General features: G+C 39.9%; 2 protein-coding genes across 2 annotated transcripts in view; both read right to left on the bottom strand.

Annotated features, from left to right (window-relative positions):
- The window catches only part of cers1 (ceramide synthase 1), a 59,749-nt gene extending 53,498 nt beyond the window's left edge, over nucleotides 1-6,251 (bottom strand). The window contains 1 exon segment of the mRNA XM_034199044.1: nucleotides 5,100-6,251. Coding sequence (XP_034054935.1) covers nucleotides 5,100-5,348 — 249 coding nt within the window. The 5' untranslated portion in view covers nucleotides 5,349-6,251.
- A 2,777-nt stretch (nucleotides 6,252-9,028) lies between these two features.
- cope (COPI coat complex subunit epsilon) lies at nucleotides 9,029-25,012 on the bottom strand. Its single transcript, XM_034199045.1, has 10 exons — nucleotides 24,866-25,012; nucleotides 24,640-24,702; nucleotides 24,395-24,495; nucleotides 23,481-23,633; nucleotides 22,442-22,495; nucleotides 21,454-21,535; nucleotides 19,891-20,046; nucleotides 16,943-17,011; nucleotides 10,942-11,016; nucleotides 9,029-9,339 (listed from the first exon to the last, which is right to left on the bottom strand). Exons 1-10 carry the CDS (start codon nucleotides 24,965-24,967, stop codon nucleotides 9,286-9,288), a joined length of 909 nt encoding a protein of 302 aa, XP_034054936.1. The 5' UTR covers nucleotides 24,968-25,012; the 3' UTR covers nucleotides 9,029-9,285.
- Between the last annotated feature and the right edge of the window lie 2,258 nt (nucleotides 25,013-27,270).

The following is a 27,270-nucleotide window of genomic DNA, read 5'->3' as shown; positions in this document are numbered from 1 at the left end:
TATGAAAGTAGGGTTGCTCTAAGGATTGTCTTCATTATCCTTCTCCTTGATTGATCTAGATTAATCAATTCATGTTTAAATGTCAGAAGAACATTTTGAAAAAAAGTCCATCCCAGTTTCTAAAAAGTCAAATGAGAAGTCGAGTAGTTTTTAAACGGATATAAAATAATGAAAAGTAGGATATCTCCATATTTAAAAGGCTAAAACTGCATCTTCTTCCAGTCTTTCATTAATTACCTGGCATTCTTTTGTTGTTAGCCAACTAATTGCTGCACATTTGTATTAAAAGCATAGAAAAAACTGTAAATGATCACATTTAAGAATCTAAACTCATTAAATATTGGACATATTTTGCATGGCAAATGACTGAAACGATTACATTTCAAACACTTGATTAACAGCCTATTATTTGCAGCTATAAAAGCATGAAGACAATACAAAGCACCATCAATCAGAGTTAACCAACATTTAGCAAACAAACATCCGTCTCTATACTTGACAGTTACATTGAAGTGTATGTAATGCCTTTGAGGCCCCTAACCCTTTCTCACAGCATGTCAGAGGAAACTAACATCCATTCCTCACATGTCAGATCATATCAGTCCGAACAAGATCACAACAGGATGAGATTACACTCTGCTTTGTCCTCTGATGTCCGAGCTAACATTTAAAGTAAACAAACGTTCATGAGCTCTGAACCTCATTATGTGTGTGTACTTACGATTCTCTTTGCTGCCATTTATTCTGCTCAGATTGTGCAGAGTGTGTATTTTAACACACAATGACGACCACATATTAACCATTGCTCGCGTGCTGCTAAATGCATTGTGTGGTTTACTAAACATAGCAAGTGAAGTGAGAAACCTCCTGGATGATTCAAGAAATATTAGCCGGGCCTAAAGTATGAATGCAAATACTGTCGGTGTGCTTTTCTGACAACCAGCCGCAGCTTTTGTGATGTATTAGAGCAATATTTGTGTTTAATTAACTCTGACCTAACACTGAACCTATCCTCTTAATACCTAATGTACGGTTTGTAAAGGTAGTATTACACATGCACTATATTATCACCTGATCCTACACCTTTTTGAATAAATAACTAATTGCGATTATCTTGACGTTTACTGCAATTGTGATACAATTCACGATATTGGGGGGATTCATTATTTTGGTATAATTATTCTCATTTTCATTGAAATATATATGTTAAATCATTATGGCGATGGTGTTTTTAATAAGACATCTTCAAGAGTGACTAGGAGCACTAACAAAACAGGAAACAGATTCTTTTTATCCCACAGCTTTTAGTGGCAGATGTGTTTTGAAAAATTCAACTTCTGCAAATTGAGCTTGATCTTAAGTCTGCTTGGTTATTAAGTCTGTAGAAATAGATTTGTAGGACAGGATATCTCTGCAGCTCCACAATCTTTAATTCTGCATAATTATTTAAACATAATTATTAACCAAATATTGCACCTCCTGCCATTTGCAGTTATGACTCTTTTTTGTAGGCCAAACTGGAAGTTAGCATTGAAAGGAGTCCCTTGACAAAAAGCAATATGATCTCTCCATGTGATTTTGGATTATTGCTGAAAATAATCTCTAATGTTGGGCTAAAAAGGAACTACAGCAAAACCACATGACTTCACGTCACCACCGCTAAGCTAAAAGCGGCTAATGTTGGGCTATGAAGGAACTACAGCACGGTCACATGACTTCACGTCACCACCGCTCAGCTAAAAGCGGCTAATGTTGGGCTATAAAAGAACTACAGCACGGTCACATGACTTCACGTCACCACCGCTAAGCTAAAAGCGGCTAATGTTGGGCTATGAAGGAACTACACAGCACGGTCACATGACTTCACGTCACCACCGCTAAGCTAAAAGCGGCTAATGTTGGGCTATAAAAGAACTACAGCACGGTCACATGACTTCACGTCACCACCGCTAAGCTAAAAGCGGCTAATGTTGGGCTATGAAGGAACTACAGCACGGTCACATGACTTCACGTCACCACCGCTAAGCTAAAAGCGGCTAATGTTGGGCTATGAAGGAACTACAGCACGGTCACATGACTTCACGTCACCACCGCTAAGCTAAAAGCGGCTAATGTTGGGCTATGAAGGAACTACAGCACGGTCACATGACTTCACGTCACCACCGCTAAGCTAAAGGCGGCTAATGTTGGGCTATAAAGGAACTACAGCACGGTCACAAGACTTCACGTCACTAACGCTAAGCTAAAGGCGGCTAATGTTGGGCTATGAAGGAACTACAGCATGGTCACATGACTTCACGTCACCACCGCTAAGCTAAAGGCGGCTAATGGTGGGCTATAAAGGAACTACAGCACGGTCACATGACTTCACGTCACCACCGCTAAGCTAAAGGCGGCTAATGGTGGGCTATAAAGGAACTACAGCACGGTCACATGACTTCACGTCACTAACGCTAAGCTAAAGGCGGTTAATGTTGGGCTATGAAGGAACTACAGCACGGTCACATGACTTCACGTCACCACCGCTAAGCTAAAGGTGGTTAATGTTGGACTATAAAGGAACTAGCTAAAGGCGGCTAATGTTGGGCGTGATGACGTTTAGTCGTCTCATTTAGACACTTGTTAGCAACTGCCGTTTTGAAATTCACCAGTTGGGTACTATTAACTGACACATTTTATATCGTAGAACAAAACGCTAAAATCTCTTCAGCTTGGGTTAACCACAGACCTTATTTTAGGAATCTAACCGTAAACATTTCAACTTCCAGGCAAGGGAACAGGAAGTGCTAAATGCTGACTCATTTCCAGGGTTTTAGGACTTATTCCTGTACCACTATTACATTTTGATTAATTGTGCAGCAGCGCTTTCCTTTACAGCCCTTATAGTAGCCACCTCCTAAATGGGAGGTAGTGTCTCATATTGTTCCATGGAGGTCAGTGATTTAAACACACACACACAGTATGTAATGTAAAGTGTAAAACAGGCCTCATTCTTTGCATTCTCGGGTCACATCTGGCCTCACACACGGGGCCCTGAGCTGCTGTAGTTTCATCGTTGAGCTTCTAACACTTCTAGCCCCCCCCCCCTTTAAAGCAGAGTCACGAGCCACATCCTGGCCTTTGTGGACAATGTTGCAAATCAATGAGCAGGGCTGATGACTGCAATTTGATTTTTTAAGATGATGAATGCATCAATGTGAAGAAACTAGGGCTGCAATAAAAGGCTTTTTTTAATGATGATTTATCTGACTATCCTTTTCTCAATTAATCTTTAGGTCTATAGAATATCTGAACACAGCATAGTGTGTTTAAATGTCTTGTTTTGCCAGTATAAAACCCAAAGATATTCACTTGAATATGAGATCAAAACATATTGAGGAGGTTGTCATCCTCAAGTCATCCCTTAGCTGTTTAATTCATCTACCAGACAATTAATGAATTTAAGAAACTGATATTTAAATGTTAAATTACGTATTATCTGTATTACTCACCCCTAATTAGGTCAATTCATGAGCTCACTGCCAATTTCCAAAAGGTGGCTCTTGGATTATATTGACTGTCACAAATGGATAGAATAGCAGAGAATGGGATGCGTTCATTGAGCACTGACAGAAAATAGATGCTGTTGTGTATTGTTCGTATCAGACATTCAATATGTAAGAATAATCACCTTTATCAGCAACATACTTGCAATATGTTGAAATTGCAAAAAATAATGAGATACATGGAGAGGAAGATACAGCTCTCTGGTTGTAACTTTATTGGTCATGCAGGGGTGTCAAACTCAATTTCATCGCGGGCCATATTAGCATTATGGTTGCACTCAAAGGGCCGGTTGTAACTATATAAATATACATATAATATATAATATATATAAAATAATGTATTACATTACATTATTGCCTCTGAATTGGATTATTATTGGATAACTTCATAATTAACTACGTCTGAAAGCAGAAGTCCAGGGCAAATAATTGCAAGTCTCTTCAGTGCGCATGTCACAAAATGATTTAAAAAAAGATCTGTACAAAATTTGAAAATGTAAAAAAATGTCAAATTCTAAACAAAATTCATATTTCAGATGCATTGTGGGACATGTAGTGTATGGGCAACGCGCTTCTGCATGTTCGGCATGTAACCGTATAATAAACGTATTATAATCTTAGCAAGCTCTTGCGGGCCACATAAAATGAAGTTGCAGGCCGGTTTTGGCCCGCGGGCCTTGAGTTTGACACCCCTATCATAGAGCATTTTTATGTAATATATGTATTTTATGAGCAATGGAAGGCCAATATCCGTCATTATGTTACAATAGAACTTTAATTTGACATGTTTTGCACAGTAAACTGGATTTATGCCAATGAATGCTCAGCAATAAGTAGAGCTTGAATAATGCTAATCGATTAGTTGATGGACAGAAAAATAATTGCCAGCTTTTTGGATAATCAACTAATCATTACACTATTTTCTTTCAGTAAGGATGGCAGAAAATGCTGTTTTTAGCCTCTTGGTATGGACATGTTCAGCTTTACTCTGTTCTATATTATATTACAGTGAATATGTGGAGGTTTTGGAATGACAGAACTAGACATCCATTGGACTTTGAGAAGCTGGGATGGCTATATTCCAAAATTGCTGACACTGTAACAACCGAATTGATCTTTAATAATGATTTGAGTGTTATAATCTGCAGATTCATCAATAATGAAGATAATCATTAGTTGCAACCCTTCCAAAGATATTTCACCAATTCAGACTTATTTGTTTCACCTGTTGAGCTCAAATGTTTGCCCAACCACGAGTAAAGATAAGGGTGTTTACTGTCCAACATGCACACTTTATCTTAAGCATACAACTGCATTTAATATGTGTTAGCACGTGTTGTTCCAACTCCCACCTGCACTCCATGTTGTCCCTTCTGCAGGCTCTAATTAGAGGGATGAGCCGCCAAAGCCATTAATTAAAGGGTGTCAGTAGATGAACCTTGGGGATCTGTGTGTGTGTGCGTGCGTGCGTGCGTGTGTGTGTGTGTGTGTGTGTGTGTGTGTGTGTGCGTGTGTGTGTGTGTGTGTGTGTGTGTGTGTGTGCGCGTCACTCACCTGAAACAGACTTTCTGTCAGTCCCCGCCTGACCTGCGTCCACAAAAAGGCGCAAAAGAAGAACAGGGCGATTTCGGTAAAGGTAATGTAAGCGTTATCCAGGAGAGTCCGTTTGGAGAGCTCCAGCCCGCAGGAGCTACAGTCTCTCCAGGCGCCAAACATCACGGTGGAGGCCCGGTTGATGAGGTACAAGTATCCCGGCATGGGCTCCACTTCCACCGGCCCGGAGTCCCCGGTGTCACCGCTCATGGTGTGGCGGTGCGGAGAAAGAACAAAAAACGTGGAGGGGAAATACTCCAAATGAGGAGGCCAGAAAGGAGCAGTTAGAGTCCAGACTGTGTGGCTATAAGCACCTTAAAAACGGTAAAATAAGCTTATCTACCCAGATTACCCTCCCTCCTCCTCCTCCTCCTCTTCTTCTTCAGCAGCCTAATTCTTTGTTTTCCAAATTAAGACACGGGCCCATTCTGCGCGTGCAGGACAGTTTTGTGACAGGGCCCGGTAGCTTCACACACACAAACACACACACACTAGGAGGCTGTGTTTTATATCACACAACCTTGTTATTAAAGGTGGTTTTGACGGGTATAATGAGCCATTAACGTCTGAATGTCTGCTGGAGGTGGAGGTTTCTTCTGCGCATCATCCCGTAACGCTCACGCGGCTCATCAAGCGGCAGGGCAGCGGCGCGACCGTTAGCCTCCTAGTTCAGTGAAATCACACAATAGTGAGGGGTACAGCATCGGATGAAGCTCCACAAGCTACTGGAATAAATTACCCTCTTTTTAAAATTAAAAAACCGTGATGGCGCTAACACACATGGAGGTTTTCCGCCTGTGAGAGTCGGCCTGACAGCACATGCGCGTTTTAGTGCCGCTATCCGGGTCTCATCTCTGTCCGTTATTTACCTTATGTAACGACTCTGTACCGATAAAACCCGACAGATTCAAACGAGAAACCAAGTAAGTCCAGCGAAGAGGAAATAAAAAGGATAAATAGGGAGAGTATTATCCGGTCGTCTCCTCTTCTTCTACCCGCCGCTGCTGCTTCTGCCGCTCTGGGCTGGCCGACGTGACGACGCGACGCGCTTCGCTTTCAATACAAAATGAACTGGTACGTTGAAAAGAGGACAGCGACAGAGTACGTTTTTAATGCAGAAGAAGAAGAAAAAACGTAAAGGGGGCGTGGCATAATTAGAGGGGACTACTTCGTCTTCTTGAACCGTCTTCTGGTGGAGGATTAAAAAAGGATGATTTAAAGAGACAGAGCACAGTAATGCTTCAAGAGCTACCTCACTGCAATTATATATAAATAAATAAAAACGTCACTTTGTACATGTATAATGTATATATTTGAGTTTGCTCACCTTACTAAAATAATAATAATAGATTACATTTGTATAGCGCCTTTCAAGGGACCCAAGGCCCATGGTGAACAAACAAAGGGGCAAATAATAAAGTAAAAAAAACTACTTCTACTTCTTTGATGGCTCCCACAGGATTGTTGACATCCACCTTCTTGTTTATAGTCACATGCATTTTGAACTACCTATGTTTTTTGTAATTTACACACGACATCTATTGCACGTCTGTCCGTCCTGTGAGAGGGACCCCTCCTCTGTTGCTCTTCCCAAGTTTTCTTACATTTCCCGCCATTAACTTGGGTGTTTCTTTGGATGTGAGGGTCCAAGGACAGAGGATGTCGTATTTGTATTCTGTACAAACTGTTAAGTGAGACAAATGTACTGTTTGTGATAATAGCCTATATAAATATAGTAATTTGAGTATCCAGGTGTATTCATCAGTGCACAGTAATGCTTCAAGAGCTACCTCTTCGCAATTATATATAAATAAAAACTTCACTTTGCACACTAATGTATATATTTGAGTTTGCTCACCCTACCTCTTTGATGGCTCCCACAGGATTGTTGACGTCCACCTGGATCCATATTCTTCAAGGTTCAAGGCTTTTATTGTCATGTGTGCATAGCTGTAGTTATTATGACAATTCAAATCTTAGGTCCCAGGCCCCTCCAACAGTGCAACACAATAAAACAGATAATAGTGCAAGTAAATTAAATCAAATAGAATATAATAGAAATAGTGCAGAATAGTCTATATACAAGTAGTTGGAATATTGATATATATAAGTTACAAACAGATTAATGTTATGTATGTTATTTCAAAAGGTGTTTAACAGTCTTAAAACTATTTTGTTTATAGACACATGCATTTTCAAGCATTTGGACTACCTAAGTTGTAAATGTATTTTTATTTACATTAAACATCTATTGCACTATTACATTTATTACATGTTCCCCCATTAACTTGGGTGTTTCTTTGGATGTGAGGGTCCAAGGACAGAGGATGTTGTATTTGTATTCTGTACAAACTGTAAAGTCCAATGAGACAAACCTTTTGTAATAATGGGCTATATAAATATAGTACTTTGAGTATCCAGGTGTATTCTTCTTTAATTCTGTATATGTGTTTCTCTATGGACTTTTCTCATTGATATAGGTCCCATTAGGGTTTAAGTATACATGTATTCCTGTGCAATGCCTGATAAGCTGCTGCAACACAAACAATTCCCAATTCTGAATCAATAAAGTACCTGGTGTAACCTCTACTCTATATCTTTGAAAGAAAAACATCAGGTACAATTTTGTAGGTTGTTTTTGGAGCAAAGAAGGACCGATTAAAAGTAATCGCAGAGCTTCAGTTGGCAGACTACAAAACAACTCATAAAGCTAGAAATCTAGGTGTAGTGATGGACTCAGACCTGCATTTTAAGTCACATTACAACAGTTACTAAATCAGCCTACTATCACCTGAAGAACATATCTAGGATTAAAAAACTAATGTCGCAACAGGATTTAGAAAAGCTTGACTATGCTTTTATTTTCAGTAGACTCGACAACTGCAAGTGTCTTCACAGGGCTGAAAAAAACATCCATCAGAAAGCTGCAGCTGATTCAGAACGCCGCTGCTCGAGTCCTCACTGACATTAAAAGAGTGGATCACATCAGTTCGGTTCTGAAGTCTTTACACTGGCTTCCAGTCGCCCAAATAATTGATTTTAAAGTTCTATTGCTAGTTTTTACATCACTAAATGGTTTAGGACCGAAGTGTATCAACGATCTCCTGCATAATTATGAACCATCAAGGTGCCTCAGGTCCTCTGGAACGGGTCTGCTCTCTGTTCCGAGAGTAAGAACAAAACATGGAGAAGCGGCGTTTAGCTATTATGCCCCGACAATCTGGAACACGCTGCCTGAATCGTGCACGTCCGCAGAAACTCTTACTACTTTCAAATCGAGACTGAAAGCATAACTTTTTGCCGCTGCTTTTAATTGAACTGCTTTTAATTGAACTGTTCATACTCCCACTGCAGTTTGCTTTTTATTCATGTATTGTATAACTGTTGTGTTTATCTTAGCCTTTTAAATGCCTGTTGTAAAATGTCATTATATAATGTGTAATTTATTCTTGAATGTCTTTTATTTTATTTTGTAAAGCACTTTGAATTGTCGCGTACTGAAAGCTGCTATATAAATAAACTTGCCTCACAACTGGAAACTCTTGATTAACCTAATCCACCTTCTGTTGTAATTTAATTGGATAGAGCCCAAAGACTAACTATCTTTCCATCCATCTATAATACAGATTTCTTTGACAAATAAAATATACTCAAAACAGAGGTATTAAAACATGGCTAAAGGAGAAACAGCACCTGAATCTGTGCAGCCATTGAAGATATATTTGAGTCTAAGCATTTGCAGATTTGTTGTGTATGTATCCGTGTTGATGCATTTTGTCTAAAGCCTCCTGTTGACAGATGTATTAATAAATGTATGTTACGTTTCCAAAGCTGCTGTGATGTCAATATTTAACAAATCTTACTAAACTAAATCCACACTTCAAATACAATGCATGTCATTAAACATTTATTATGATTTAAATGGAATGCTTACAATTAAAGAGATGTTGATTTCAATGAGAGAAATTCAAATGAATAAGAAGAGTCGTTGCATCTACAGCCAGGGGGAATTAGGACTTCTGTTGTGGTTTAAATATGCAGCTACAGCTTTAATTTGACATGTAAAAATATCAAAACAAACACAAGTTATAAAGGGAACTTCATGGTGATATACTGTGGAGAGGGGTCTCGGGGAAAAGCAGATGTCTTATGCTGTAACGCTGGGAGCGAACTGCATCACTAGTCTGTCAAACTCATTCTCCTGCAGGGAAACAAAGATGGAAAAACAATTCAACACCAGAGGAAACCTCAGAGCAGCTGTGCATCACAGGATTTGTTTTGTAATGCTGTATGACCTGTGCATCTAGACCAGTGCTTCTCAAAGTGTGGTCCGCGGACCACTGGTGGTCCGTGAGCGCCCCCTAGTGGTCCGTGAGTATATTGGTAACATTTCACATTTGAAATAAATGAATAAATGTAAGTTTTCCGCACTCTCGCGGGAATATCTCCGCAATGGAGCGAGCTTAAGTTTCACTTTCGATTGCATGATATAGCCCCGCGCAACACCTTCGTCACACATGTAGCCGCCTGTTTGTACCATTTTCAGGCGATTTGTAATCTGTTCTAGAAAACCGATGTGTTTTTGGATATTTGTGGAGTTAGGTGGTCCGCGAGTGTTTTTTTATTGGTTAAGTGTCCTTGGTATGAAAAAGTTTGAGAAACACTGATCTAGAGCAGTGTTTCTCAAACGGTGTGCCGCGGCACACTGGTGTGCCGTGAGGCAAGTCCGGGTGTGCCGTGGGATTTTGTGACAACCATACGTTATTATTGCAATATACAACTACACAAAAATAATTATTTTTGAATTTACTATATCAGTACTTTGTAGGTTTATATGTACGTAATCTGCGCGTCCACATCTCAACGTGCAGTGCTGCATTTCATGCTGAGTCAGCGATAACTTTCGAGGGGTGGAGGTATGCCCATTACTTTGAGTTCGTCCGAAGAATAGACAGGAATGTACGGTGAGGTGCAAACTGTGTCCAGGCCAGAAGCTGTTATCCACTGCTGGAAACACCACGTGGTCAAACCTCAACACACACCTGCAAAGAACACATGCTTTTTTGTTTATATCACGGAGTCTGTTCTTCTTCTCTGTTTTCCGGTTGTTGCCTGTTTTGAATGACAAATACACACTACCGCCGCCTGCTGGTAAGGAAAGTTATTGCCACTCACGCATGCGCAGTTCGTACGTGCTCGGCGAGTAAAGTAACGAGTTACTTTATGTAGATAGTAACGAAGTAGTGTAATATAGTACTTTTTAAAAAAAAGTAATATGTAATATATAACGACCCCATCTCTGGAGTTGGCGTTCTCTACTCTGGTTTACATGAAGAACAACAGGAGGTCACGGCTCTCTGTTGAACAGGACTTGCGAGTGGCCCTCCTCAGTGCCACCAAGGATTAAAAAATGCTGCGCGCCCCGACAGGCACATGTATCTCACTAACTTGTAAGTCGGCAAAAATATTTATATTTCTGCACAATAGGTGTGCCTTGAGATTTGTACTTGTCCTTTGGTGTGCCTTGGGCACAAAAAGTTTGGGAACCACTGATCTAGACTACTGCACCCCTGTTATTACAACTCACTGTGACAAAGGCTAAAACCCAGAGTTGAATGCTCTCATTGCTCCAAGGACACTTCCTGCCCAACACTCAAAGGTAATGAAATAGAGAGTAAAGGTTATGACGGCTTATCAACAAGTGTGTGTCGATCTGGTGAACCTAAATAGCCCTGCCCTCAAGTCAGAGTCCTCCCTCACAATGAAAAGTATTTAACAACAATTAAAGATGCAATCAAGTTACCTTGGCTAAGTAGTCTTTCAGGAATGGATGGGCTCTGTGGGCATCCTTCAGCTGAGAGAGGTACCGGTTAGTTACCTGAGTGGAGAGGGGAACAGATGAGGCAAGAGTCAGAATGTGACTAGGAAGAGCTTAGTGTCAACACAGTGTCCTAAAAACATGTTTTTCAGATCTGTAAAGGCAAGGGCAGGAAAGGGAAGAGTGTTTGTACAGCCCATTTCAACCCAGGCCAATTCAAAGTGCTCGATGAAAACAAAAAGCATTAAGATAAGGTGCAAAGAAACCACATAAAAACAGTCAAAACACAGTTTTCTGCCAAATGTAAGGCAACTTTTGTTACCTCTGCTAACGAGGGCATGTTTCGGCTGAGTTCATATTTTTTCAGCAGGACTACAAAAAAAACTCATGGCCTAATTTTCCTAAAACTTGGTTGAATGGTGTGGTATTGGCCAAGGTATATTCCATTACATTTTTAGGCTGATACGGCAGTGGCTCAGTCAGTAGGGGCTTGGACTGCGAGCCGCAGGGTCGCCGGTTCAAGTCCCCGACCAGACCTAAATATGGAGTGTGGACTGCTACTTGGAGAGGTCCCAGTTCACCTCCTGCCCTGCCGTGGTGCCCTTGAGCAAGGCACTGGACACCCCCCTTCCCCCCCCCACTCCCATTGCTCCCCGGGCGCTGTACAATAGCTGCCCTCTGCTCCTAGTACCAGACTCCTGGTACTAGGATGGGTTAAATGCAGAGAACATATTTCGCCGTGTGTGCTGTGTGCTCTGCATGTGTGACCATTAAAGAGGGGTTCATCCCTCCATATTCTATTCTAAATTGACACGTGACGTGTGGTGTTAAAATAATTGGAAAAATGTGTTTCTTAGTGTGAATATTTACATTCACACTACCCTTCACCCTTAAGTCGGAATAACTCTGAAATGCTGTTGTTGTTGTAATGCTTGGAACAATAAAATACAGTACATGTTCTCTGTAGAATCCATGTTGTTTCCACATTACGATGTAAAGCTCATAGCTCCCCAATGTCAGAAGAATACATTCCCAATGAGACAAATCTTAGCAGCATGTGGATGCAACATTGTCCTAGGCAGATGTTTGTGTTTTCTCATGACACGTCTTGATTTGTTTGGTTGTCTGTGCTCTTTGTAATGGTTTGCAGTAGGGCTGTGCAATTAATCGAATTTTAATCGCGATTACGATTATGACTTGCGACGATTATGAAAACAGCATAATTGACAAAATACGATTATTTTGCTGGGTGCGCTTTCGCCCCTCCCTAAAAGCCCACTCGGCCACGTGGGAGTGACATGTGTTGTGAGTGTTCAGCGCGAGCGAAGATGTCAGAACAAGAGCAGCAACTCGTTACAAAGAAGGGTAAAACTATTTCCACTATTTGCAAGTACTTTGCCATTACATTCCACATCGCTAAAGATATGTGCCCAGTTAGCACTGTTAGCAACCAGGGCTTTAAGCAACTTGTCAACACGTTGGACAAGCGTTACGCGATGCCGTCTCGGTATTATTTCAGCAGGTCTGCGCTGCCTGCGCTATATGACAAATGCCGTGGGGAAGTTGAGAGAGATGCGGCTTCAGCTGACTACTTTGCCACCACAACAGACCTATGGTCTAGCCCAGGGGTGCCCATCAGTCGATCGCGAGATGTGTCTAAAAAATAGAACAACAATATTCTGTTTTATCGTTAATGTCCTGTAACATAATCTTCCTGTGCCAGAATAATGCACTTGAACGCATCAAAGCTTTGTGATTGGCCGGCGTCACCCCATGTGTCGGGGCGTGGCTGAGGGTCTTCAGTACAGGTGGCGATATTGTCACCTGCCTGCGCTCATCTCTGAAACCAGACCATGTAAACAGCCTGGTGTTTCTTGCAAAGCATCTTTAAGAGATGACATGAGCAGCCCTACCAGCATTTGCCATGGTGGCCTAACATTTTTATTTGGTCTTAAATTGTAGTTCAACATTTATTTCCTGTTACCTCTGGACCATGACGGTTGGCCAGCCTTCAACGTTTAACTGAGTGGAATAATGAATATGTTTTACCAACATGTTGGCTATATGTTAAGGAGTGTTCAGTAGGTTGTGACAGTTCACTGCAACATATTGGATTTAATTTATTTTGGTCTAATTTATTTGTATTTATCATATTAATATATGTTTAGTATGGTTTTGGAAGTGTGCTCCAACATATTTGTTGATCATGTTTATTGGTAAAATATTATTTGATTTAAAGTTCAATAAATGGTCAATGAATAATCGTCAAAATAATCGTGATATCAATTATTGACCCAAATAATCGTGATTATGATTTTTGCCATAATCGCACAGCCCTAGTTTGCAGCAGGTGAGCTCCGGTTATATTCCAAATCTGAAGCCCTTTGTGGGTTTGTCTATGTGTGTCGTCAGGCCAGGTACTTAAATAATGAAATACTGTTGATATTTGTACAGTATAAATGGCTTTTCTCTAGACCCGGTTTGAGTAATGATGATAGCGTGAGGGAACCGAAAACAAAACATTCAGAGAGAAAGGAGCAGCTGATTAAAACCACTAACAATATTTGAACATCTATTATTTAATATCTAACATCACTTTGATTATATTTGGAAAGGAAAGGCCATTTAAAAGATGTTTCTCTACTACTGTACTAGGGCTGCATGATTTAGGCAAATAATGTAATTGCGATTTTTCTGACAGATATTGCGATTCGAGATATTTGTCAACGGAACTTTATTGTAAAATGCGGCCATATCTCCGGCTAAGAAGGTCGTACCAACGTGCTCCCGTCTCTAGCGCCCCCGCAGCCCGAGCTACGAGTGAAAGAACTAAACTTACATGAAACTTCCGTTGGGTTGCTTTAAAGTCGAGCTTCAGTTTAAGACTCACCCTGTAATAGAAACATGTGATGGAGCATTACTAACCTGACTAGGATGCTTTGTTTCACCAAACCATCTAAAGCTCCATTGGAAGCCATGTGGAAAGGGCAGGCACTTTCAAAAGCACTTGGCAGGTGATTGGATCAATCTGTCTATCAGGGCTCGAGCTTAAGGACGTCCCGTCGTCGAAAAAAATAGTGTCGGGGAGGATAGAAAATAATTTTGGGACGAATTTGGGATGAGAGTTAAAATAAAAATACCCTGCTAACTCTACTACAAACGGCGATGAAAATGAAACCGACTGCACGTTTTGTGTAGCACAGTTATTAAACCTCATTGTCAACATAAACACACACGCAAAAAACATTTAGAAACCCGCGAAACACACACACACACACACACACACACACACACACACACACACACACACACACACACACACACACACACACACACACACACACACACACACACACACACACACACACACACACACACACACACCACACACACACACACACACACACACACACACACACACACACACACACACACACACCCACACACACACACACACACACACACACACACACACACACACACACACACACACACACACACACACACACACACACACACACACACACACACACACACACACACACACACACCTGAGTGTGTGTATTTCACGGGTTGAGTGATGTACAATGGCATCCCGTGGAGGAATTCTGAAATGTTTTACCGTTAATCACAAAAACGCACAGCAGAACCAGACCCTGGAGCGCCGGCCTCTTTATTTACTTACTCCTCTTCATCCCCTATGGGTAATAAGGAAGAGAACCCTCCATCGTATTCAGTCCTTAGCAATATGCTGCCTCTCCCCATGTAGGGATGGGTACCGATCCCCGGGCCAGAATTATTAAAGACAGTGGTAACGTTAAGCTCCGACGTTATCGGACTTTTTATCGGTACTGGAGACATTTAAAAAATATATATCATATGTATTATTGCTACATACACATTATATCGCAGTTTTAGTTTCACCAACTCCGTTTCTAATATGCAATAAGACTACAACATGCGTCTATGATGTATTTTCGAGATTTCCAATCCAGACGAGATCTCTCTCTCCCGTCTGTGTGCGAGGGGGCGGGGCCGTTTGTAAAGGTCTCCTGACAGACTGTCATCCTGGTTAGGGGTTACTCTGGGTTCTGTCTTCAGGACAGAGTGTTGGATTGTTTTGTTAATTGGATGGGACTTGATTGGATTCAATATTAGAGTAATTGTCTCGTGTGTGTGTTTGTTTAAATATATTTGGCCTTTGTTTATGTGATTGAATGATTTACTCAAATAAAAAGGTTGATGAATTATCATCTAATGATTTGTATGTTTTATTTATGTTAAAAGTCACTTTGAATGATTTTAACTAATGATAACGACGGTCCACATTAATTTCGGGACGGCTTAGATTGTATTTCGGACGGTTCCGGGAGGATGGGGAAAAAAGTTAGTCGAGAGCCCTGCTGTCAATCACCTTCTATCATGGGCCACTTCTGATTGGTTAACAATGGCTGGTACATGTGGAGCACAGCACTTCTGATTGGTGTGGATGACTGACACACAAGAAGAATACTTTTTTTGTAATCGTTCAGCCCTACACTGTACCTGAGGATTTGGCACTTTGTCTTCCAAGAAGCAGCCTTGAGTGAGTAACCTTGAGTGAGTAACCTTGAGTGAGTAACCTTGAGTGAGTAACCTTGAGTGAGATGTGCTAATCAGCGGTTATCAACCCTTGTAATGGTGGCTTTGAGGCAATGGTCAGCTTTGTATTGCATTACTATCAAGTCCATCAAACGTAGGACAGATAATCTGAGGCTTTATCTTATGAACTCTGAGTTCCAGGGTGTCAAAGCACACAGCCCTAAACCTGAGGAAACGCCTCGATGACACTTTTTCGTGATAGGGAGACAATCAAGAAAACGCTTTGGTTGAATGCTTTCTGCGCGCTTCAATCAGAGAACACACACACAAAAGGCTGAGAGAAGCATGCTGCACTCTGAGCAGAGTGGAGATATTTCATGTCCTCTGTGAACCAGTGTGTGAAGAAGTACTCAGAACTTTACTAAAGTAGAAGTTACATTGAATTGACATAAAAACAAACCTTAAGTATCTAAAGTAAAAGTACTGATTGTGTTTTATGGTCTTCTTCAGGAGTCATTTAAATTACATAACTGCTTTATGATGACTGATGCATTAACGTGTTCATCACAGCTGGTAACGGTGGAGCTAGTCTTAATGACTGAAGCCCGATCTTAACCTTTAATTACATGCAGTGGAGTAAAGTCACTAAGTACATTTACTCAAGGACAATTTTGAGGTACTTGTACTATACTTATTATTATTTGTTGCAACCTATTACTTCCACCCCACTACAATTCAGAGGTTAATAGTGTACTTTTACTCCATTACATTTATTCAATACCTTTAGTTACTTTACAGATTTGGATAAATTATATAAATAACACTTAAATAAGATTTTGGTTTCACCTGGAGTAAAATACACAAGCTACTAGCTCCACCTTTACCAGCTGAGATAAATGCATCGATAATTAAAATCAAAACAGATTATATATAATAATAAAAAATGGGCCAATCTGCATAACGAGTACTTTTACTTTCGGTACTTTAAGTATATTTTGATGCTAATACTTTTGAGTATACCTACTGTACACTGTGGTATTTCTACTTTCACTTAAGTACAAGATATGATTCCTTCTTCCAGCTCTGGTCATATGTATGCTCATGAGTTGATTTAAATGTTGCATTAACTAATCATCTGAATCTGTGAAGTAATTTAAAGCTGTCTGATAAATGTAATGAATTCAAACGTACAATATCAGCTTCCAAAATGTAGTGGAGTAGAAGTACAAAGCAGTATACAACTGAAATACTCATGACAATAAGTATTTCAAACGTATACTTAAAGGCAGTACTTGAGCACATGTACTTAGCTACTTCCAACTATCTGTCTGTCTGTTAGCCTGAAGGAAAAATACTAAACTGACGGCAGTTGCAGCGATTAAAAGCTTTCGGTCCAAAGTCTCACCTCGGGAGCTTTGCCCAGGTGCTGAGTCAGCACGATGAGGTTGATCAACGTCTCAGGGTGACTGCTGTCCTAAAGAGGAAGAGAGAAACACAAAGTGAGAGTCAGACCTCCCGTAGCACTCAGGACGACAGGAGGAACAGTGGAGACAAGGCAGGGAACGAGAGATATACCGTGTATAGAGCACGTTTCTTCCCAATGACTGTAATGTCTTTTATCACAGCTAAAGCAGATAGCGGGGTTTTTCCAATACCAGTTTCAGTTTAATTCCTAGAGGTGGATCGTGTGTAGCTTTATTGTGTTTTATAGGGCTAATAACTTTAATTTGGGGGCAATTTCACCCTTTGCCCCTCATTGTTTCTGAGTCTACTGGATGTTATGATTGTTTGTTTGGCTTCAGAATACATCAATGGATAACCACCACTTTGTAACATTTTAACAAAGCGACAAAGGGAGATTCAGATGAGCTCGACAGTTGTGAAAATCTACATTTGAGTGGATTTAGATTTAAGTAGGGCAGAAACTAATATATTTTCAATAAGGATGAATCTGCTAATTATTGTTCTAATAATACTAGGGATGCTCTGATCGCCAATTTTGGGGCCGATCGCCGGAATCAGTATCGGCCGATCCGATCGAGTGGGCGGGGCCTATGGGGATCTTCCATTTAAAGTGATGTTAATGGGGCTCGTTCACTGGTGCTTCCACAAACAACAACCAACATCATTATTACATTCAAATGAAGTACATTATTCAAGTTTAGGGATGCATATCGTTGACTTTTTTACGATACCGATGAACGATACCGATACTCAACCGATACATATCGTGATACTTTGAAAATGTATCATCCCACAATTACTCCCATGAAGCGCTTTACGATATAGTTAACATGTCAAATGAATATTAAATTCAATTGTGGGATGTCTTGGACAATTTAGTTCTGAACAAACAATGAAAAATACATAAAAAATATGAAGAAAACCGATTATGGAATATCTTCAGGTGTGCAGAGGTGACGGTGACTGGGCAAGGAAGGAAGCAGAGAGAGAGAGAGGAGAGATATGAGAGAGAGAGATAGAGAGGTAGAGAGATAGGAAAGAGAGTACCGATGCAAGAGAGAGAGAGAGAGAGCAGAGATAGAGATAGAGAAGCGAGAGAAAGACGGAGAGTCTGCGAGGATATCCGACGATATAGTAGAGAGAGCAGATAGAGAGAGAGATAGAGAGAGAGCGAGAGCATCGTAGAGAGCGATAGCCTCTCTCTCTCTAGATCGCTCTCTATCTCTCTATCTCCTCTCTCTCTCTCTCTCTCTCTCTCTCTCTCTCTCTCTCTCTCTCTCTCTCTCTCTCTCTCTCTCTCTCTCTCTCTCAAAGTGTCATGTATTTTACGTCATGTGATCGGCTATCGCGATCGGCATTTTTAGAGAGCACCGATCGAGCGGCAGAGAGTGAGTATCGGCCGATATTGATCGGAGCATCCCTAATTAATACATTAATTGTAATTTAACACATTTGTGAAAAATGTCCATCCTGGTTCCTAAAAACCCAATTTGATACCTTTAAATGTCTTGTTTTGCAAAACCAAATTATGATATAAGGCTTCAAAGTTCATTTACAATTATTATATGAGGGTAAAGTTGGGAAACAGCATATTTGAGAAGCTTGATGAGATTTACTGCCAATTGTGTATGAAACATTACCTCAACATTTAATTGATTATCAATATATTTTCTGTCTAACAAATTGCTCCAGTGATTATTGCAGCTGTTGTTTCAAGCCATCTCAGCGTCTGAATAAAGTTGTGATTCAACATAACAGAGCATAAACAACTTTCAGAACATAATAATAAAAACTGATCTGACATGCTTTTGGAAAGAGAGCTACAATATCTTCAAAGGCGAGACAAAGCAGCTCTTATTTAATAATTATAGTAGCAAGTATGAAAAATGACAAACTTCAAAAAACAAAACTACTACAGAGTGAACGTGTGGTTGTCTTGAATGCACTGATGAAACCAACCGTTGCTGTGGTTGAGCTTCAGTCAATGTGTTTGTGGTGCCATCTGCTGTTACAAAGGGAGCGGTTCACTTCTCACATTATGTTGGTGAGGGAATTATCCACAGAACAGATTCATTAAAGATTTCATTATGAAGGACACACGTGTAATACTAGCCTCAGAAACCATCCGCAGAGCTTTAGCTGAATGAACTCTGCATGTTTGTACACCATGCCAAGTATGTCAGAAGAACAACCTGAACTAGAACATCCGTAACATTCACCTGTTTGCAACTTACTAATTATGTATCCGACATATCATATTCCAATTACTTGTAGACTGATTGAACTATTTCTATTTTATATGTTTTAATTTCTATTTACATGCACTATTTTATCTGTTTTATTGTGTTGCATGTTGGAGGAGCCTGGGACCTAAGATTTGCATCGACATAACTAGGGATCGACCGATATGGCTTTTTCAAGGCCGATACCGATTATTATTAATCAAGGAGACCGATAACCGATATTTGGAACCGATATACATTTGTAGTAAAATCAGAAAATGCCTTTTTATGTTTAATGAACTTTTCAACATCTTAAAACGGGTTTCCTCTCTGTGACCCTGAGTAAAGTAAATGAAGTAAATAAATAAAACTACTAAAACTTGTTCTGAACTTCTGATATTTGAGTCTCACTCATTTAGTAGTCCCAATTCAGCAGCACCAGATTGTGGTGCAGAAAGCAGAGTTGCTGCGAGGCTCCACTAGCAGCCGTCACAGTCGGCCCAATGCGTCAGTTTCTCCGCTGCGAGACGCTACCCGCCGGAATATATAAATGCGGAATATCGGCCTCGATAATCGGTCGACCCCTAGACATAACTACACTGTAGCTATCTACGAATGACAATAGAAGCCTTGAAACCTTGAAAAAACTGATATCTGTTCCTCTTACTTTGTCCAGCCCCTCCTGCAGGACTCCCTCCGCCTCCTCCCACTTGTTCTGAGCCATGTAGCAAGCCGCCTGCCCGTTCAGGAGCAGCAGAGTGGTCGAGTACTTGTCTGACATCTCCTGGAAAATGTAGTAGGCATCCTGCAGCTTCTCTCCACCCTGAAAACCACAAGCACAATAATTCAGTCAAATGTAGGGCAGATCAAAATTGTTTCAAAAAAGAGCTGCTGTTTTCTTTCTTTGTTTCAAAAGTGTTGTAACGAACTCACAGTCAATATCACGACCACAGAAAGTCGCATTTATGTCCAGGGTATATGCAGGAATCCTGAAGTCAAATGTAATTCCTTTCAAGACCTTTTTTAAGACCCTTTCCATACATTCTAAGACCTCATCTCCACTTGGAGTTCTAACCGGTTACCTTGGTGACACACTTTACCTCACATTGACTATATACAGTATTGATTGTCCTTCCTCCTTATCTTCCAACCATTTGGACGCAGACTTGCATTTCCCCATAACGATGTTGTTTAACAACCGGCGTAAACGGACCTTCGCGCTATCAAGCAGTGAGCGTGCGATGTCCTGTTCAGATGACGTCAAACCCAACGGGATGCCATCAATAAACTACACAGAATCACACTACACACCTACGCCATGATTACATTCAGGCAGACTGTAGAACACAACCTCTTTGGACCATTTATATACTTATTGAACACAAGCTACAAAATGTAACACCTTGGAAAATGCCGTTTAATACTTTTAATAGCCTTCATTTTCGCTAAATTGATTCATCAACTTGTAATACTTTTTAAGACCCCGCGGACACCCTGATTTAGCATTTACAATGGTTTGGATTATTGGAAGTAATGTATTTGCAGGATTCTGTAATAATAATAATCTATCCTCCTGTGTTTTTATGGTGTCAAGAGCACTTAAAGGTGGGGTAGGTAATTTTGGAGAAACCAGCTGGAGTGCGCTAGAATTTGAAAATACACTACCGGAAGAAATCTGCCACTTCCTCACAGAGCCCCTCCTCCAACACACACGAACGCGCACATGACCAATGAGGGCACGAGATAAGTTTGTGCACAGATGGAAGGCTGACAGGCAGGTAGGCCATCCAGTTATTTTAGCCGGGATGATTGGTCGTGCTTTTTACAGCGCCACGGCTTCCACAGATGATATTTTGTATGGATGTTTTGTCAAAGCATTTAATGTATTCATTGCTATTGGGATGTTAAGAGCATTCCATGGAATATAACAAAAAGTGTTTCTCGAGCCGGTTTCTCAAACTTACCTACCCCCCCTTTAAGTTGAAGATTATTCATGTTAAAACTGAGCGAATTAAATGGAGCACAGTTCTGCTTTGTTTGGCTTCGTACTGCACCAACAGCTCCTTCACGTTACCCTGCATGCTGACTATTTCAAACATGATTGCAGCTTCAGTCAATAACAAATACCACTCAGATGCTTACAAGGAGATGAAAAGGGAAAGGAGACTTCAAAAATGTAATATATGTATGGTGATTATGTTAAACAGATGTAGGTGAGTGGCGTCCTCACCACAGCGATGTTAACCCAGGCTGTGGCGATCTGGGTGAGAGTAGCATCTTCATCCTGCTCCTGCATCTTCTTCAGCTCCTTCCTGTCAATGACAACCAAATAAAGTGAGTTATTTAGCGTTATAACAAATCTCTCTTTTTTTTTACATTCAAATGTCGGCAACCTCCTAGAAAATGCTTAAATCGTTGAACAAAATACTCATTTTGAATAAAATGAATAAATGGAGTGGATGAGTTAGCCTTTATTCAGGATTCATACACTTTTTCACCAATGACTTTCAATGACTTCTCCATGACCGTTACCTCATTTTCCATGACCAAAAAAATGACTCAGCGGTTCCACTGAAAATGGTTTATTTTAACATGGAACAGGAAGATAAGGTCTGCATATGAAACATGTTGTGCCTCTAAAACAAATCAAATAATAGGCTTACTAGCTTCTACTAAAATCTCTCACCAGCAAAACACCTCGTCAGTTAAATGCCATTTTCATTACTATACAGTATTAATTATCATTATAGTATTACTATTTCGGCGATTAGATAAAATATAAATGATATTTGATGCAACTTTAGTTACATTTCCATGACTTTTCCAAAATGTTAGGAAAAATATTGTTTTCCAAAACTTTTCCAGGGCCTGGAATTAGCATTTTGAATTTCCATGACTTTTCCAGGTTTTTAATGACCGTAAGAAACCTGGTTATTACAAATTCAACTTTTTTAATGAATTAAACTGGCTTGTTTTGAAATGAAATGCATGTAGACAGGAGGCTCATCTTATCAGGGCGTAAGATCATGATGACATATTGATCACGCATTTGATTTCAAGTTATATGATCTATGATCCAGAATTCGAAATGTCAATGCTGTGAATGAAGCATGCAAGTTTCATAATAAAATGATTACAGGAACACTGTTAGAGGAACATTCAAAGAGGCAGTATATACTTTTGTGTACGCAATGTCACTGTTGATGTGTTTGCCATACCTTGCCAGGTCCAGACGGTCCAGACTCAGCAACACCTGAATGGTCATGGCCATGCTGAAAAATAAACACATGTTCAGGTCAGTTTCAGGCATTTGTCTTTCGACCCTCAAAACCATCTAGTAGGGAGGCTCCGATCGCTAATTTTGGGGCCGATCGCTGGAATCAGTATCGGCCAATACCGATCGCCGATCCGATCGAGTGGGCGGGGCCTATGGGGATCTTCCATTTAAAGTTAGACCCTCCAGAAAAACGCGGGCTAAAATCCTTGATTATGCAATCAAACATGCGGGGTTTTATGTGATTTGATGCGGTGAAATTACGAAATATGCGGAAAGTTGCGAAATAAATAAATATTGGGCTGTCTTATTTATTTATTCTCTCTCACACACAACCTGCCACTAACGTTAAACCCCTTTACTATTTAATTAAACACATTCAATGTTTATTTATTGTAAAAGAAATTGGGCTATTTTAATCACACTCTCTCTCTCACACACTCTTTTCCTCTCTCTCTCGACAGCCTGTCAGTATCTCATGCAGCTCACTGATCCAGTAATAAGTGACCCGACAGTGAAGAATAAATATATTTATAACTAGTTTAGCTTGTTCCAGAGGTAGATAAAAAAAAAAAAGTGTGTTATGTCTAACTCTGAGTGTGTGTTTCGCTCACCGGTCCGTCACAGCGGGCGGAGCTGCAGGATTTCTGCTTCACACACGCTGCATACCGCTATTTCATTGTCCTTTTCGGACACTTAAAATACTGCCAGACCGGTGAAGCCATTTTGGCGAGCTTGTTTTGCCGCGCACAGAGAAAAGTGTCATGTATTTTACGTCACCATTTTACGTCATGCGATCGGCATTTTTAGAGAGCACCGATCGATCGGCAGAGAGTGAGTATTGGCCGATATCGATCAGCGGCCGATCGATCGGAGCATCCCTACCATCTAGTGTGAAACTGGGAGAAAACTAGGTAGCCAAAACCCTCTTGAACAACATCTTTCTGACACTTTTTAACAGAAAAGTCTTGATCCCTTCCTACCACTCAAGGCTTTCTCCTTGGTGCAGAGTCCTGAGAGCGGCGTCACAGTTCATCTCATGGAAGTAGATGGAGGCGGCCATGAGGAGGAAGGTGGTGTTGGCAGCATCCACGCTCTTCGCCATGTTCTTGTCTAGATCGGCAACAATAGCATCCCTTCAAGACGTAAAAATAAGGAATTTAAACTCAAATGGATCATTATCAGTATTTTGGGGATACAGTATATACTTTTTTTGAATGTTGTAAAGCAACGTCACAAAAAGATTCATAAACATGCAACTTTGCACATCTTAACATTTAAGACTTTTGAAAGATTGATTCAAGAAATGCTGTTAATAATTGAGACATTGTTTCTTCAATTAATTTAAAGGTATTTTTAAGGGATGACATGTTAAAGATCCACAAGAACCCTGTAATGATTAAAGTAGTTTATTTGAAGTGATATAAAACAGAATGCCGGGCAAATCAAGACATTTAAAAGGCACTTATTTGCTTTATCAAAACTAGGATGGACATTTTTCATCATTTTCTGACGTTTTTTTATCGAACAGATTAACGAAGTAAAGAACCGGCAGATATATCGACAATGAAAATAATCCTTAGATGAAGCTTACATCAAGGTTTCAGTACAGAGTGGAGAATATGTTTCTGATGGATATTTGAGACGATACAAAAAAAAACATTGTTTCATTATTGAAGTCTCTGTATGAAGGCACTGTTCTCCCCCTGCACAAAAACTGTGCATTCAAGAGGACCTGCATTAGTGTTGTAGTTGATGCTGGGTCTAATTTTGATACTAATTGAAAGCTTTTCACTTTCAAAAAAAATTGCATGAATATATTGAGTTTCTGTCAACACAACAAGTGTAGTCCCCTGCCCGGGTCATGTGGACCTAACATTAAAATGCATGCTGTTACCTTTTGCTTTCACTGGACCGATACTCTGCAAACATCTTGACAGCCTGGAGCTCAGGTGGAGAGTTGGCCTTGATGTCATCCAGGACTACAGCATACTTCCTCTGTAATAGCACAAACAAGTGAAGATTAGCAGTGTCTTTTTATATGCAAAATAACTGACAGCAATGCATGTGAAGTAGCTAACAACAAGAGACTGAGCTCTGTGTGACATATAATACTAATTCTACGCAAGAAAATGACTTCACCTGGGCAATGTATGCTCTGTACAAAAACATGTCCCTTTCAACCTCCTTCTCTGGTGTTGACGGCTTGAAAGAAAAACACAGGCAGTATTTTAAAGAGAAGTATGAGCTAGCATGTTAGCATTGTAGCTCAAATCCGTTGACAGCTTTTAGTCAGAGCAATAACAGTAAATAACGGACAAAACAGTTTATTTTAAAATATGTAACTGATGCCATATTAGACACTTACCTTCACTTTCTGAGCCTCGTTAATACATTGTTGATAACTGCCGATATAATAGGCATTTTTCACGTCGAAGAGCTCATCAACATCTCCCTGTGTCGCCGCCATGTTTGCTTACAGTTTCCTGACACGTAGCAAAAATACGTCATCATCCTGTTTTCCACAAAGGATTCTGGGAAATTGAGTTCAACAACTGAAGCACAGGTGTGTGTTACAGAAATGCAGAACCACTGACTTTTTAAAGCTTTTGACATTATTCCCACTGCAGTGTTAAATAAAATATGATTTCCCTGCTCTATATAACAACAATATTAACACTGTTATTGAAAAACCGTTGAACAAATAAGTGTATTAAATAAAAACGTATGTATTTTTTTGTATTTACTTAGATTATCAGTACGACTGACCGCTACAACATAGAAAACTTCATATTCACACCATTTGAAAGCCTTTTTTGAAGGGTTTTGATATGAAGTAAACAAGTGGTAGAGTAGAGTGTTTTCAAAGTATTAGAAAAATGTACAGAATACAATCTCATGTAACTACACTTAGATTTGCACCTTGAAGGATTTAGCTTTTAATTAGGATGCAAATACGATTAAAAAGGAGATTATCTTAAAAGTAGAAAGAAAATAATTGTCCTTACAATGTCAAATGCATTGTAAAACCCATTTTATTCAGTGGCACCCTTGCTGCATTTAAAGAGCTCATGTGTTTTGTTGGTGGAAATGTTGGTTTATGGTGATTTATGTTACACTGTGTTTTTAGTGTTAATCAATATCCTGCTACTTTGTATTTATAGACACGGTTCAGTAGCCTCAACTTGTCACAATATGCCACTAGAGGGAGCAGCAGGTTAATGTCACCACTGCAGCTGTCTAGTGTTTTATGATAGCAGAGACTTGCAGCAGCATGATAACATAAATATTGATAGGCTTAGTTTATGGGATAGAATAAATATGACTTACTTTAATAACACTGAGATATGACCACCTGAGGCTTGAAGGGCTAGAACTCCCAGTATGATATCAGGGCTGCGGCATTGCCTCACAGTTAAAATAACAATGCAAGAAGGATATTTTGACCTCAGGAATTCCTGTTTCCTCATTACACAGATGACAAACTTCCTGTATCCCATAAAAAAAACATCCGCTCTATGTGTTAGTGTGTGTGTGTGTGTGTGTGTGTGTGTGTGTGTGTGTGTGTGTGTGTGTGTGTGTGTGTGTGTGTGTGTGTGTGTGTGTTCTCATTACTGATTGAATGTTATGAAACTATTAAATGTACTATTTATTTGTTTGGTCAAAGTGCAAAAATGACCACTCTTCATTGACAAGCAATACTACAGTGTAAAATAGTAAGTTACAAGTCAAAGTCCTGCATTCGAAATTGTGCTTAAGTAAAAGTACTCGTTATGCAAAATGGGCATTTTGAGCAACAGATATTTTCGTATTATTGTATTCAAGTAATTGGTGCATTTATGTGTTCCTCACTTCAATGTTGCACTTGAAATATGTTATACACCACTGGATAACATAACCTATAATAATGTGTGTTGATTTGAATGTTGTATTGATCACCTAAATCTGCAAAGTAACTAAATATGTAAAATAAATGTAGTGGAGTAAAGAGTACAACATTTGCCTACAAAGTGGAGTGAAAATATAAAGTAGCATCTTGTGAAAATACTCAAGTAAAATATGTACAGTACAGTAGTTACACCACTGATGACAGTAAAGGTTGCACATCAGGTGTATAGTTATTTGACAATAGTTATAATAAACAATGCAACAACGGCTTCTGTTGTCCTGTCTGCATATGTACCTTAAGAAGTCAGTTTATCATTTATTCCATTTGAATTTTGTATCAATCACCAAAATCTGCAAAGCACCTAGTAACAAAATATGTAAAATAAATGTAGGTGAGTAAAAGTATAATTACATAAAGAGACATCTTGTGTAAATAGTTCTCAAGTAAAGTAAAAGTACCTCGTTTTTTTACTTAAGTACAGTACTTGAGTACATGCTTGTTTAATTATAACACTGATGACAGTTAAGGTTGCATATCAGGCGTTTTATGTAATGATAGAAATGAAAAACAGTGCAAAGTGGCTAACCCTTTTCTGTTGTCATGTCTGATTGTGTACCTTAGCAAGTCAGTTTATCATTTATTGCATGACAGAATAACTGCTCCCACAGTTCCTGCTCATTGTTCCCTGAGCACCATTTCCTCTGGGAACTTCTCAGCCTTGGGTCTGGGGGTCTGGGATAATTACTGAAAACCCAGATGGGGGCAGGGAACGTCCTGGCTGTAAATGGCCCTTTCTTTTCGGCCTGATTGGGGCTGGTCCACTCCCCCTTGTTGCTCCTTCATTGGCCCAAGCCAACATCAATCTGTTGATTTCCAGGTCGCCC

This window comes from Gymnodraco acuticeps, unplaced genomic scaffold (genome assembly GCF_902827175.1).
Source record: "Gymnodraco acuticeps unplaced genomic scaffold, fGymAcu1.1, whole genome shotgun sequence".
NCBI classification, from domain to species: domain Eukaryota; kingdom Metazoa; phylum Chordata; class Actinopteri; order Perciformes; family Bathydraconidae; genus Gymnodraco; species Gymnodraco acuticeps.
This window is presented reverse-complemented; position numbering and strand designations above follow the sequence as displayed.